The sequence below is a fragment of the Lutjanus erythropterus genome, chromosome 3 (genome assembly GCF_056507025.1).
Source record: "Lutjanus erythropterus isolate fLutEry1 chromosome 3, fLutEry1.hap2, whole genome shotgun sequence".
NCBI lineage: Eukaryota > Metazoa > Chordata > Actinopteri > Lutjaniformes > Lutjanidae > Lutjanus > Lutjanus erythropterus.
Window position 1 is genome coordinate 649078 of NC_139319.1, and position 14300 is coordinate 663377.

General features: G+C 43.9%; 1 protein-coding gene across 5 annotated transcripts in view; it reads right to left on the reverse strand.

The window, feature by feature from the left end:
- slc8a1a (solute carrier family 8 member 1a) overlaps positions 1 to 14300 on the reverse strand; it is a 33013-nt gene that overhangs the window by 2954 nt on the left and 15759 nt on the right. For 2 of the 5 annotated variants that reach the window (XM_084714545.1, XM_084714544.1), the window contains exons 4-10: positions 13520 to 13540; positions 12678 to 12695; positions 12544 to 12558; positions 6695 to 6763; positions 3049 to 3176; positions 1694 to 1793; positions 1163 to 1435 (exon numbers count right to left, since the gene is read on the reverse strand). In XM_084714545.1, coding sequence (XP_084570671.1) covers positions 1163 to 1435; positions 1694 to 1793; positions 3049 to 3176; positions 6695 to 6763; positions 12544 to 12558; positions 12678 to 12695; positions 13520 to 13540 — 624 coding nt within the window. The remainder of the gene's footprint in view (positions 1 to 1162; positions 1436 to 1693; positions 1794 to 3048; positions 3177 to 6694; positions 6764 to 12543; positions 12559 to 12677; positions 12696 to 13519; positions 13541 to 14300) is intronic. The other 3 variants (XM_084714547.1, XM_084714546.1, XM_084714548.1) reach the window with 3 other exon arrangements.

Sequence of the window (14300 nt, forward strand, 5' to 3'; positions counted from 1 at the left end):
CAAAAATACAATGTTCTGAGTTTTGACAATTTAAAGATTTAAGTTTATCTAAAGAGGAAAAGTAAATGATCTCAACCAAAGATCAGTACTTGGTAAAAGTTTCTCACACTCAGAAGCAGCGTAAGTGAGAGCAGATCAGCTGTGGCTGCATGTGGTCCATGAACTGCAGTAAAATGAGTGTGACACCCTGCTTGGTGAAAGTTGATCCTGGCATCTTGTACCTGCGTTACTCACAACACTACACAACAAAAACCTTCATCAGGACCCCTGAGGCTGAACGTTGTTGTTAAAAGGCAGCTGATCTCAAAGACGTCGTCCTGATTCTAAAATAAATCATGGATGACCAGTGTGGGTCTAAAAGCAGGAGAGGAAGTAACTAATTTTTTTGGTTACTTGTACTTTTATGAGTATTTTTTCAAGTATGTACTTTAAATTATACTTAAGTACTCATTTCATTGTGTAATCTACTTCGTTACTTTTAAAATCATAATTGAGTACTGAGTACAAGTTGAATTAACATCCAAACCTTTCATCTACATTTTTTAGCCATTAATGCTTTTTCATCAATATTCAAAAATTATATATTCAAAAATCATCTGAGAATAAAACCTAAAAGGTTCACGGTTAGAAAAAAATTAAAATATGTAACTGGGGGTTATTCTTCAAAGAAGTAAAACCATTCTGGACATCAAACTAAGTCAAACCAGCAAGAACAAAATGATAAATATAAAAGTGCACAGAGAATTGATGTCAATAACAATTCCAACGTGGGGAGCTTCTGTGATTGGTGGAATTCACTGGAAGCTAAAATGATTGGTCAGATTTGCAGAAAGACTGCAGTGACTGGACAGAATTTGCAAAGCTGTGCAAATTTCATGAAGACTGGTTGAATTAGCATGAATCATCATCACAATTTCCTGGCGGTTATAAAATAATAATACTCTGAGTAGTTTTTTAGAAGAATACTTAAATATTTTTCTAACACCAGTACTTTTACCTGTAATTGAATAATATTACAGTGATGTAACACTACTTGTACTTGAGCACAGATTTTCAGTACTGTTTCCATCACTGGTTCAGAGTCTGTCCATCATTCAGGGAATTCATGCAGTCGATTTTATTGTAAAGTTCCACTGACGTGATGAATCGGTTTGTGTCAGACCTGGTACAGATGTGCCCAAAGCTACGAACACCACAGCAGTGACGGAGTCTTTGAGGCCAACGGTGCAGCCGAAATGTGATGCCAGGTCACCGATGACCGCTGTCAGGAGGCCGATGACGGAGATCGAGACGCAGAAGCAGGCCCAGCCGTTCCAGTAGTCGGTGGGAGGAACGAAAGCAAACAGAAGCTTCCAGAAGACTGTGAGGAAGTGCATGACGTAGTCAAAACAGGAGGGCAGCTTCTCCTCACCACAGTCATCATCGTCATCATCACCTGGACAGAAGAGGCAGGCAGAGCTGATTCAGGTTAATCTGCAAAGACTTCAAACGTTTAGTTCTTTACAAAGTTCACATGAAGTCAAAGTGTTTTTGTCACGTATGTATTGAACTATACTGCCTGACAAACGAAGAAGGCAGTAACTTCCCAGGACTAACCCAGACCGTCTCTGGCCTTAACTGCTGTTTCTGGTACCGAGGGTTCCGGGACCAACAGGGAACAGGGAAGTAAGTTTGGCTCAGGTCAGGTTCTTACCAGAGCTGACTGTGATGGCTTCCACAAACTGTTCTCTCCAGCTGTTTGTCCCGATCACCAGGGCCAGGTTGGTTTTCTTCAGAAGTTTATCCACGGTGCTCTGAAAGACAGCAGGACGCATCTCATCTTTTTACAAACTGTCTCATCAGTTTGGTCACATATCTGACAATGGATGTGAAAACCGACTCTGAGGGCCTGATTTACTGAGATCCCAAATAAAAGTGCTATATTGTGTGTAACTAACATATTGCATGTTTAGTTGTGTTTTGCAGCAGCAAAGAATAATTGCAAAAGTGACAACAGGTCCAAACACTGAGGAGACAGCAGGATCTCTTTTACAGGTTTCTACCACGGGAGTTTGAACAGAAAACAGAATGACTGCAAAATGAAACTTGATCCCATGAAGGTGGAAGATAAACATACTGTGGTGTTACAGCAAAAGAAAAGAACAACAGATGAAATTAAGAGAAGATGAGATGTGAAGCAAAAAATTGGCTTGTAATAAAACTTCTTCAACTATCTTCAATTAAAAAATAAAAAATAAATTAAAAAAATCACAAATTCATTGTGCAGGAGGTGCGAGCTGTGTCCTCTGTGACCTGAGCCAGGTGTGTCCCACCTGAGTCCTCAGCCTGTATCTGCTCTGATAATGACCATAAATGTCCTGACAGGACAGGTGAGGTCTCTCGGTCCACACAGTGTGTTCACTGAGAGGAGCGCAGCGGAGCAGAGGAGTGTGTTGTTGGGGAGGAGCAGCAGAGAGGCACGGCCCCACCCCCACCAAAAACAAACAAACAAACAAACAAACAAACAAACAAACAAACAAACAAACAAACAAAAACCCCAGTTCAAAAGATAATGTTGTTGAAAAGAAGGAAACAGGAAGACATAATGGCTGTGAACGTTCAGTTTTGTTTGGCTGCATTAAATGTATGTTTTGTCATAATGTTTGTTTGTGTTAATGATTATAGAATGAAAATAAAAAATAAATGCATCCCTCATCGCCATAGTAACAGCAGCCAGCTGTGCACCGCTGGGCCGATTAACACCTTCCTTTAAAACGTATTAAATACAGACGCAGTCACTGAAAATGATTTTAAGGCTCGGTGAATCAGTGTGCTGAATGAACCTATCTGCATTTTCTCCAGTATTTTGTACACTTGGGTAGAAACATCCCATATTGTATATTCATTCAGACAGACAGTGCGCTCAGTTAGTACATCAGTTTGCACATTTGTTTGTGGGTAACATGAAGTTTAAACATGTTTTTACAGATGCAGACCTCCAGTAAATCAGGCTCTGAACTGATGTTTTAATTATGAGATCAATGAAACGATCGATCAAACTGATCCCACCTTGAACTCGTACGACTCCTCAATAATGACCTCCAGTTTGACGTGGTCACCCAGCATCGGCCGGCCCATCTCCGCAATCCGCCTCTCCTCCTCCTCCTTCTGGGTCAGAACCTCCTCATCCCCCTCCTCTGAGAGACAGAGAGAGGGACAGAGACAGAGAGAGGGACAGGGACAGAGAGAGAGACAGAGACAGAGAGAGGGACAGGGACAGAGAGAGGGTCAGAGACAGAGAGAGGGACAGAGACAGAGAGAGGGACAGAGACAGAGAGAGGGTCAGGGACAGGGACAGAGAGAGGGACAGAGACAGAGAGAGGGACAGAGACAGAGAGAGGGACAGGGACAGAGAGAGGGACAGAGAGAGGGACAGAGACAGAGAGAGGGACAGGGACAGAGAGAGGGTCAGAGACAGACAGAGGGACAGGGACAGAGACAGAGAGAGGGACAGGGACAGAGAGAGGGACAGGGACAGAGAGAGGGACAGAGACAGAGAGAGGGTCAGAGACAGAGAGAGGGACAGGGACAGAGAGAGGGTCAGAGACAGAGAGAGGGACAGGGACAGAGAGAGGGACAGAGAGAGGGACAGAGACAGAGAGAGGGACAGGGACAGAGAGAGGGTCAGAGACAGAGAGAGGGACAGAGACAGAGAGAGGGTCAGAGACAGAGAGAGGGACAGGGACAGAGAGAGGGACAGAGAGAGGGACAGAGACAGAGAGAGGGACAGGGACAGAGAGAGGGTCAGAGACAGAGAGAGGGTCAGAGACAGAGAGAGGGACAGGGACAGAGAGAGGGACAGAGACAGAGAGAGGGACAGAGACAGAGAGAGGGACAGGGACAGAGAGAGGGACAGAGACAGAGAGAGGGACAGAGACAGACAGAGGGACAGAGACAGAGAGAGGGTCAGAGACAGAGAGAGGGACAGAGACAGAGAGAGGGACAGGGACAGAGAGAGGGTCAGAGACAGAGAGAGGGACAGGGACAGAGAGAGGGACAGAGAGAGGGACAGAGACAGAGAGAGGGACAGGGACAGAGAGAGGGTCAGAGACAGAGAGAGGGACAGAGACAGAGAGAGGGTCAGAGACAGAGAGAGGGACAGGGACAGAGAGAGGGACAGAGAGAGGGACAGAGACAGAGAGAGGGACAGGGACAGAGAGAGGGTCAGAGACAGACAGAGGGACAGGGACAGAGACAGAGAGAGGGACAGGGACAGAGAGAGGGACAGGGACAGAGAGAGGGACAGGGACAGAGAGAGGGACAGAGACAGAGAGAGGGTCAGAGACAGAGAGAGGGACAGGGACAGAGAGAGGGTCAGAGACAGAGAGAGGGACAGGGACAGAGAGAGGGACAGAGAGAGGGACAGAGACAGAGAGAGGGACAGGGACAGAGAGAGGGTCAGAGACAGAGAGAGGGACAGAGACAGAGAGAGGGTCAGAGACAGAGAGAGGGACAGGGACAGAGAGAGGGACAGAGAGAGGGACAGAGACAGAGAGAGGGACAGGGACAGAGAGAGGGTCAGAGACAGAGAGAGGGTCAGAGACAGAGAGAGGGACAGGGACAGAGAGAGGGACAGAGACAGAGAGAGGGACAGAGACAGAGAGAGGGACAGGGACAGAGAGAGGGACAGAGACAGAGAGAGGGACAGAGACAGACAGAGGGACAGAGACAGAGAGAGGGTCAGAGACAGAGAGAGGGACAGAGACAGAGAGAGGGACAGGGACAGAGAGAGGGACAGAGAGAGGGACAGAGACAGAGAGAGGGACAGGGACAGAGAGAGGGTCAGAGACAGAGAGAGGGTCAGAGACAGAGAGAGGGTCAGAGACAGAGAGAGGGACAGGGACAGAGAGAGGGACAGAGAGAGGGACAGAGACAGAGAGAGGGACAGGGACAGAGAGAGGGTCAGAGACAGAGAGAGGGACAGGGACAGAGAGAGGGTCAGAGACAGAGAGAGGGACAGGGACAGAGAGAGGGACAGAGAGAGAGACAGAGAGAGGGACAGAGACAGACAGAGGGACAGAGACAGAGAGAGGGTCAGAGACAGAGAGAGGGACAGAGACAGAGAGAGGGTCAGAGACAGAGAGAGGGACAGGGACAGAGAGAGGGACAGAGAGAGGGACAGAGACAGAGAGAGGGACAGGGACAGAGAGAGGGTCAGAGACAGAGAGAGGGTCAGAGACAGAGAGAGGGACAGAGACAGAGAGAGGGTCAGAGACAGAGAGAGGGACAGAGACAGAGAGAGGGTCAGAGACAGAGAGAGGGACAGGGACAGAGAGAGGGACAGAGAGAGGGACAGAGACAGAGAGAGGGTCAGAGACAGAGAGAGGGACAGGGACAGAGAGAGGGACAGAGAGAGGGACAGAGACAGAGAGAGGGACAGAGACAGACAGAGGGACAGAGACAGAGAGAGGGTCAGAGACAGAGAGAGGGACAGGGACAGAGAGAGGGACAGAGAGAGGGACAGAGACAGAGAGAGGGACAGAGACAGAGAGAGGGTCAGAGACAGAGAGAGGGACAGGGACAGAGAGAGGGACAGAGACAGAGAGAGGGTCAGAGACAGAGAGAGGGACAGGGACAGAGAGAGGGACAGAGACAGAGAGAGGGACAGGGACAGAGAGAGGGACAGAGAGAGGGACAGAGACAGAGAGAGGGACAGGGACAGAGAGAGGGACAGAGAGAGGGACAGAGACAGAGAGAGGGACAGAGACAGACAGAGGGACAGAGACAGAGAGAGGGTCAGAGACAGAGAGAGGGACAGGGACAGAGAGAGGGACAGAGAGAGGGACAGAGACAGAGAGAGGGACAGAGACAGAGAGAGGGTCAGAGACAGAGAGAGGGACAGGGACAGAGAGAGGGACAGGGACAGAGAGAGGGACAGAGACAGAGAGAGGGACAGAGACAGAGAGAGGGACAGGGACAGAGAGAGGGACAGAGAGAGGGACAGAGACAGAGAGAGGGACAGGGACAGAGAGAGGGACAGAGACAGAGAGAGGGACAGGGACAGAGAGAGGGACAGAGACAGAGAGAGGGACAGGGACAGAGAGAGGGACAGAGAGAGGGACAGAGACAGAGAGAGGGTCAGAGACAGAGAGAGGGACAGGGACAGAGAGAGGGACAGAGAGAGGGACAGAGACAGAGAGAGGGACAGAGACAGAGAGAGGGTCAGAGACAGAGAGAGGGACAGGGACAGAGAGAGGGACAGAGACAGAGAGAGGGTCAGAGACAGAGAGAGGGACAGGGACAGAGAGAGGGACAGAGACAGAGAGAGGGACAGGGACAGAGAGAGGGACAGAGAGAGGGACAGAGACAGAGAGAGGGACAGGGACAGAGAGAGGGACAGAGACAGAGAGAGGGTCAGAGACAGAGAGAGGGACAGGGACAGAGAGAAAAACAAAAGAGTAGGAGGGATGAATGGACTGATGGGCAAAGTAGGAGATTGATGGATTGGCCGACAAACTTAGGACTGGACAGATGAATGAACAGATGGACATGTAGACAGATAAATGGATGACAGGACAGACGAATGCATTTGATACAACTGACCATCATTTTTTACTGAAGAAACTTGGACAGATGGACAGATGGACGTACAGATGGACAGATGGACAGATGGACGTAGAGATGGACGTAGAGATGGACGTACAGATGGACGTACCTGTGATGTTGATGATGGCGGAGGGGGCGGGGTGGTCTCGTCCCTGGACCTTCCTGTAGACGTCTCTGCCTGAAAAGGTGAAACAGAAACTGATTCTACTGAAACCAGAGGACTGGTTCCAGAGTCCTGCAGCGGGTCGGGAACCCGCAAAACAGTCGTGTTCCGGCTAAAACAAACACATTTCATTCATTCTTGAGAATCAGTACAAAACTATATTTCTATATATTTCAAAGACCAAGATGTCCATGTTTTTTTCATTTCACAGCATCGCCGTGCTGAGCAGGTTTTTACGGTCGCTCTCTTCTCTCAATGCTAAATGTCTCGTCTTTTATGTTTTTTTGTTTTGTTATATTTTGTTTGTCTTGTTAAAAAAATAATCAATAATTCCCCACAAAGTCATTAAAACTAAAATAAGGAGCCTGTTTTGAAAATGTGAGGAGGAGAAAGTTCAGATGGTAATTGGCAATTATTATAATGTTAATATTGTTAATAAGAGTTTTGTAATAAGTAAAGTTAATAAGTACTTTGTGTTGTTTGTCTGTATAAATTATATTCACTGTGACATCAGTATGATTCATGTTAGCTAACTAGCTGCCCTGCTAGATCAAGTATTTCCATGGTAACAGTGAACTATTCAAGGCTTTTTTTTCTCTGATTAGATTTGATATTAATCTTATATTAATAAAGCCACGGCAAAAGCTAAGTTGTTTAAACTAAATAAATGTGCTCATAATGAAATTCTAAACAATTATAAGAAACTCATAAAGCTTTTATTAAGATTCTTAAGCAGTCTATAAACTTTCTCATAAGACTGCTTATAAACATCTTATAATCTACCAACAAACATATTTATTATGCAGTTATTTGGACTTCTATAGTCTTATTAACACAGACTGATGGTAATAACCAACACCAGCTAACATATAAAGAGACAGACGGAGCGCTGGTGAAAACTGTTTGGGTTCAGTTTGAGCTGCTGATCACAGAAGAATCAACAGAAACACGTCGTTCTGCTCAGCAGCTCCATCAAACACCGTCCACTGATCCTTCATCACAATCACACATCTAGATTCCACCGACACTCCAGAGGAAAATGCACGTTCTAAAGTAAATCCTTTAGAACCTTCTTTCAGTCATCAGATCCTGAACAGAAGGCTGATTTGGAGAAAGCAACAGAGGAATTAGTCCAAGCCCTGCAGTCAGTGCAAAGTGGCGTCTGTCCCGACCCTGACAGCTTCCCAATTTAATTTTTTAACCCACAACATGAGTGTAAAAACACACGACTGACTTTTTATTTTCTATATCTTTGCAATAAATCAAACTCTCAGTAATTCCAGGATTTCCTCAATTAACTTCACAATCACAAACCAATTTCCATTTTCATCTTTCCCTTCTTTATTGTGTGAATAAAAATCATTTTAATATCACAACATGGATCTAAAATCACCTGTATTCATTTCCTGTGTTATTTCAGTGTTTTGATATTTCTTTGAAATAACTTTATTGTATCATTTAATATCCCAGGTATTCATTAAATACCTTATTTTTGTTTTACACACATCATTATTTTTCATGGCAGGTGCTATCGTCAGGAGACAACAGTGCTATTTGCACCCGGGGTGGAATAGTCATGTGGCTACTTGCACCCACATGGAAGAAACAAACTTTAAAAACTTTAAAAAAAATTTAAACCTAACATGCAACTCGATGTCACTGTCTGCTCCATCGGTAAAATGAGTTATGTGTGATAAAGTGGCAAATAAACATGTTTCAAATATTAAATGTATAACTGTTTGTTCTAAATCACTGCTAAAAGAATATTTGATCAAAATTATTATTATAGTTTTTCCTTTTAAAAACAAAACTTTTTTCCATAAAGGGAGAAAAATGAAAATAATGTTTTGTGCAAATCAAAAGGAGATATTTCATAAATACTTGAGATATGAATCAATCCCTCCAGGAAGCTGCGATTACAACAGTTCATGCAAATTCAACCAATCCTTGTGAATTCTGCATGACCTCTGAAACTTTTCCACAAATTTGACCAATCAGTGTTGCTGACGGGGTGAGGTTAAAGAGTTTTCTGATAAGGTGAACCCATTTAAAGGGACAGTTCACCCCTTTAACTCTTACCCAAATCCATCTAGATAGTTTTGGAGATGTCGGCCTTCTGTCCAGGATAATGGAACCAAAAGAGCTAAAAAAAATATATATATAAATACATTTTAAAAATTTGACAGCAGCGTCTCTGTCCTCCAGATAATCCACAGCAGTTTCATGTAGGAACTATTTTCTCTCTGCAGTGGAATCTAGTGGAACTACTTTCTTTCTACAACAGAGAAAGCAGTTAGAGATTGTGAAGACCTCTGAGGGAAACTGTGATTTGTGTTCATTTTGGGCTACAGAGATAAAATATTCAGTGTCTGAAAGTTGCCACTCAGAAACTTTACAGACTCTGACGGCTCTTCCAGAACTTTCTATCAAACACAGATCATTCATCAGTATCATGTCTCAGGCTGGACATAATATCAAAGACAGGCTCTCATTTAACAAACAGCTGGAGGTCTTTTCCCCCCTTTTTTAATATTTGTGTTTGTATTGGACAGATGATAGTGGAAAGGTAGAGAGAAACATGGCTGGAGGCAGACCAAGGTTTATATTTTAGATTTACGCTGAACAAAAAAAAAAAAAAAAAAAAAGAAGAAAGAAACTTTGTTTCCGTGCCGTGCAAAACGTCTGTTTGTTCACAAATTTGTTCAAATCCTTGTTAGTGAGCACTTCTACCTGACAGGTGGCGCAATGGAAAAAAAACCAGCAGGATTATGATTAGGGGACATCATCGATTACAAAAATACATTGATTTGCATATCGTTCATTGATGTGTTGCTATGAACTGCTGCGCCCAGTCAGAGCACAGATTCATCCAGAGAACAGGCTGCAAGACTCGCTGCGATCATCTACAGACACAGACACAGACACAGACACAGACACAGACACAGACAGTTTGACTCTTTAAGCTCAGCAAACTGGATGTGACTCATCAGAGCGGGACAAACAGCAGTGAAACACTGAGCGATCTGTCCTCCTGCAGCAGCAGTGAGACAGCAGCACACTGTCCTTCTGCAGCAGCAGTGAGACAGCAGCATGTGTCCTCCTGCAGCAGCAGTGAGACAGCAGCACAGTGTCCTCCTGCAGCAGCAGTGAGACAGCAGCATGTTTCCTCCTGCAGCAGCAGTGAGACAGCAGCATGTGTCCTGCAGCAGCAGTGAGACAGCAGCACAGTGTCCTCCTGCAGCAGCAGTGAGACAGCAGCATGTGTCCTCCTGCAGCAGTGAGACAGCAGCACACTGTCCTTCTGCAGCAGCAGTGAGACAGCAGCACACTGTCCTTCTGCAGCAGCAGTGAGACAGCAGCACAGTGTCCTCCTGCAGCAGCAGTGAGACAGCAGCACAGTGTCCTCCTGCAGCAGCAGCAGCAGTGAGACAGCAGCATGTGTCCTCCTGCAGCAGCAGTGAGACAGCAGCACATTGTCCTCCTGCAGCAGCAGTGAGACAGCAGCATGTGTCCTCCTGCAGCAGCAGCAGCAGCAGTGAGACAGCAGCACAGTGTCCTCCTGCAGCAGCAGTGAGACAGCAGCACAGTGTCCTCCTGCAGCAGCAGTGAGACAGCAGCATGTGTCCTCCTGCAGCAGCAGCAGCAGCAGTGAGACAGCAGCATGTGTCCTCCTGCAGCAGCAGTGAGACAGCAGCACAGTGTCCTCCTGCAGCAGCAGTGAGACAGCAGCATGTGTCCTCCTGCAGCAGCAGTGAGACAGCAGCATGTGTCCTCCTGCAGCAGCAGTGAGACAGCAGCACAGTGTCCTCCTGCAGCAGCAGTGAGACAGCAGCACAGTGTCCTCCTGCAGCAGCAGTGAGACAGCAGCACAGTGTCCTCCTGCAGCAGCAGCAGCAGCAGTGAGACAGCAGCATGTGTCCTCCTGCAGCAGCAGCAGCAGCAGTGAGACAGCAGCACAGTGTCCTCCTGCAGCAGCAGTGAGACAGCAGCATCGTCCCGTGTCATCTATCTGTGTTATTCAGCTGTTTTGTACTTCCTGTACACTTGTACGAGTGAGAAATGTCTTAAACTCAGGTTACAGGCTGTGTGTTTTGTTGCAGTTATTTTCTTTACTCCACACTGATGCAAAAATACATTTAGCAGTGATCATATTTCTGCATGTGACTCCAGTGATTAAATAACTATATGTTGTAACCAGTTCAAGTCAAAATACTGGGCCTCATTCACCACCATATTTTCCAGAGTTTTTTCTTAAAGTTTCCTATAATGATGATTATAATCACCTTTGTAAGTGCCAGTTCTTCCTAATTAGCATAAGGAAACACCCACTAATGCCCAAATAAGGGCATGAGACTTCAGAGCCATGCCAACATACAGAGAAGTTAAGAGAGAAGACAAGAATCCTAAATGAAAATCTAGAGATGGTGGAACAGTGGAGTGATTTTATCTTCTTGTCCGTCTCAGAATCAGCAGTTAAGGGTTTTTTATTGTCAGAATTAAAATAATTTGACAGAACATTTTATCTAAAAGTTATAAAACCATGAAACATGCTGACACATTTAAACACAAGTGTGTTAAACCTCGAATCAGGTGATTATTTTAGCAAATAAGTGTTCTCTTCTTCAACATGTGTTTAAAAAGTGGTACTGAAGTGCTGCAGACTGTTTGTACATTAAAGACCAGACATTGCATCATTTCAAACCCCAAAAGGGTCACTACAGTGGTTCTATTTTAGCATTTCTTTACAGAACTCCCACAGAACAACCACCGGTGTGCATACCTGATGAAGGTCGTTTAGACCGAAACGTTGATATTTAATAAATATATCAGCAGAAGGTGAGACAGTGTGCAGGAGTTTCTGTATCTGTCCTCAAAAAAGACACAAAAATCAAACCAAATCTGCACCAGATTTAAAATCTTTCAAGGCTAAAATGAGCGTTGCTTCTATGGATAGTTTCATCGAAACCAGAAAAAAAAAGAATTTTGTTTTGAAGATTTAATGAATGAACAACTACATGAAGGTCATTGTTATAGCGCCACCATCTGGTACATTTCTTTGTATAATAAATGTCAGTATTTAACATAATTTCAGACTCAGGTTCAGAACTGTCTCTCAGAAAAGCTTCCTGCACAGAAAATGTCTGGGACAGATCAGATCATGTGATGCGTGTAGATTTTGTTACATTTGCTCATTTTGTTTGAGTTTTGAGAAATATTTCACATCTACAAACAGGCTACATGTTGCGTTTAAGTGCTGATGGAAAACTGGGAAGAATTACAATGAATTACTCTTATAATCAGTCCACATGTGATCTGAACCATTGTTTTTTTTAGCCAGCTAACAAATTAAAAGAAAAACGTTATATTGTTTGCTAGCTCGCTAAAAAGTTAACAAAAATGTCATACCATATTTAGTTACATAAAAGCTAACTAAACGCTATATTGTTTTTTAGCTAGCTAACAAGTTTGACAAAACTTTACTTTTTTTAAGTGCTGATGGAAAACTGGGATGAATTACAATAAATTACTAGAGAAAAAAAATATACACATACAGAAATATTATTTCATTTATAGTCCCTGTTACAAATATTTGTCATCAATATCTAGATGTTCTGTTTATCCGACCAGTTCTGATCCAGCTGAGGATTTCATGTTGTATTTATTGGGGGTGTTTGTGCCTCCACCGAGTGATAAATGAGAGTTTAAAGTGCTGCATCTCTGTTATTGTTCATGTTGTTGCTTTAAGTGTCCGAACACATTAAAGCAAATGTTTCCACCACTGAGAAGTGTCTTACCATACAGATGTTTCTCTAGGAAGAAGTCATACAAAAAGGATAAATTAACTCAGATCAACAGCAAATATATTAAATATTAAATCATTACAACATGAGACATGGTGCAAAGAATCAAAGAGTCTGGGTTCACTTACCTGTTTTAACGAATCCACCTAAAAAAAATAAGAAACAAGAAGTCAGATTTGAGCGACTCTTCATTTAAATAAAACAAAAACCAACAGAACTGAAGAACGTTTCAGAGACAGAACCAGTTTGTAAAGACCTTTTCACACCACATGTGTGTAACTTTTAACATTACAATAATATTTTTCACCTCTTCAGACCTGTTCAGGAACATTTGATTTACTTTCTTGTTGGAAATGTTTGAAACAAAAATCTGTCTATCTAAAGTTCTAACCATTGAGCAAAGAATCTATTATTTATCAATTATTAAATGAATTGAAACTATTCTGATAATCAATTAATTTGAGGTCATTTCTTCATATTTTGTGGACCAAATAACTCACTGATTAATCAAAAAATGATTGACAGAGTAAGTGTGTGATTGCTGCCAACGGTAACTGTACCTACAGGGGGCGCTACGGTAACATTAAAACTTGATATTTCTTCTGTTGCTTTAAATGAGATGAAACTTGGTACATGGCTTCTGCATCAGAATGTGCACAGGATATTGAAGCCTGGCATCACTAGCGCCACCTTGTGCTTATTAATAAAATACCATCATATGGCTTTAATGGATTATTCAGTCGCCATCTTTTTGACTCTGCAGACGTGAACCTGGACTGTCGAGTGGCAGCAGCAGATACAGCAAATACACACGTTCAAATATTCAGTTGATAATGAAAATAATGAAAAAATTCTGCCTCCAAATTAATTGCAGTTTTGTGCCATTTATTCATGTCGCCATCGGTGCGTAAAGGCCTTTGGACAGAATGACAAACAGTCAGCAGGACAGGAAGAGGGAGGAACAGCTTACCGACTTCCTGAAGCAACACGGCTGAGGAGAGGAGACAGACGAGACAGAAATCAGAGACAAAATGAAGCTGGAAGACAAGCGAGAAGCAAACAGCTGCCAGGTTTCACACCAGGTTAGTTTGATTTCTCAATAAGCTGCAGGGTCTCGTTTAAAAGATTTTCACCATCCCTTTAAAAGAACATTGGTTGTGGAAATGATTTATTTATTTTGATCCAGCTAACTCAGATTAAACCTGTACATTCACAGGTCATCATCGATCAAAGGAAAGTGAACGTCACGGCGACGAAACACTTCACTGTTACTGAACCAATAAAAGCTGTAAACACTGTTTCTACTGTAAATGTTAGAAAGAATCAGTGTGAGATGAAAACAGACACAGGCAGGTTAAACACGACAGAGACAGACAGAGGACACACGTTCTAACCTGTTTGGACCTGACGTAACCTGTTCAAACTGGTTCTAACCGGTTTAGACCGGTTCTAACCTGCCCTAATCTAGATAAAAGCTAAAAAGTTAAACAGAACATTGTTTTTCATTTAGCTAAACCATGTTCAACCGTGATTTAATTCTGATGTAAAAATGAATCCTCATTTTTAATAACCCAGTCTGAATCTGTTTGAACTGATGTAAACCAGTGTCAACTTGTTCTGACTGGTTTGTGTCATAGTGAAGTGATTCTGACCCCGCCCCCTAACACTTCTGACCAATGGGAAGTCAGCTGATGGCGTTTTAAAGAAGGAGGCAGCGCAGCGACAGCAGAACAAAAGCAGGAATAGAGCGC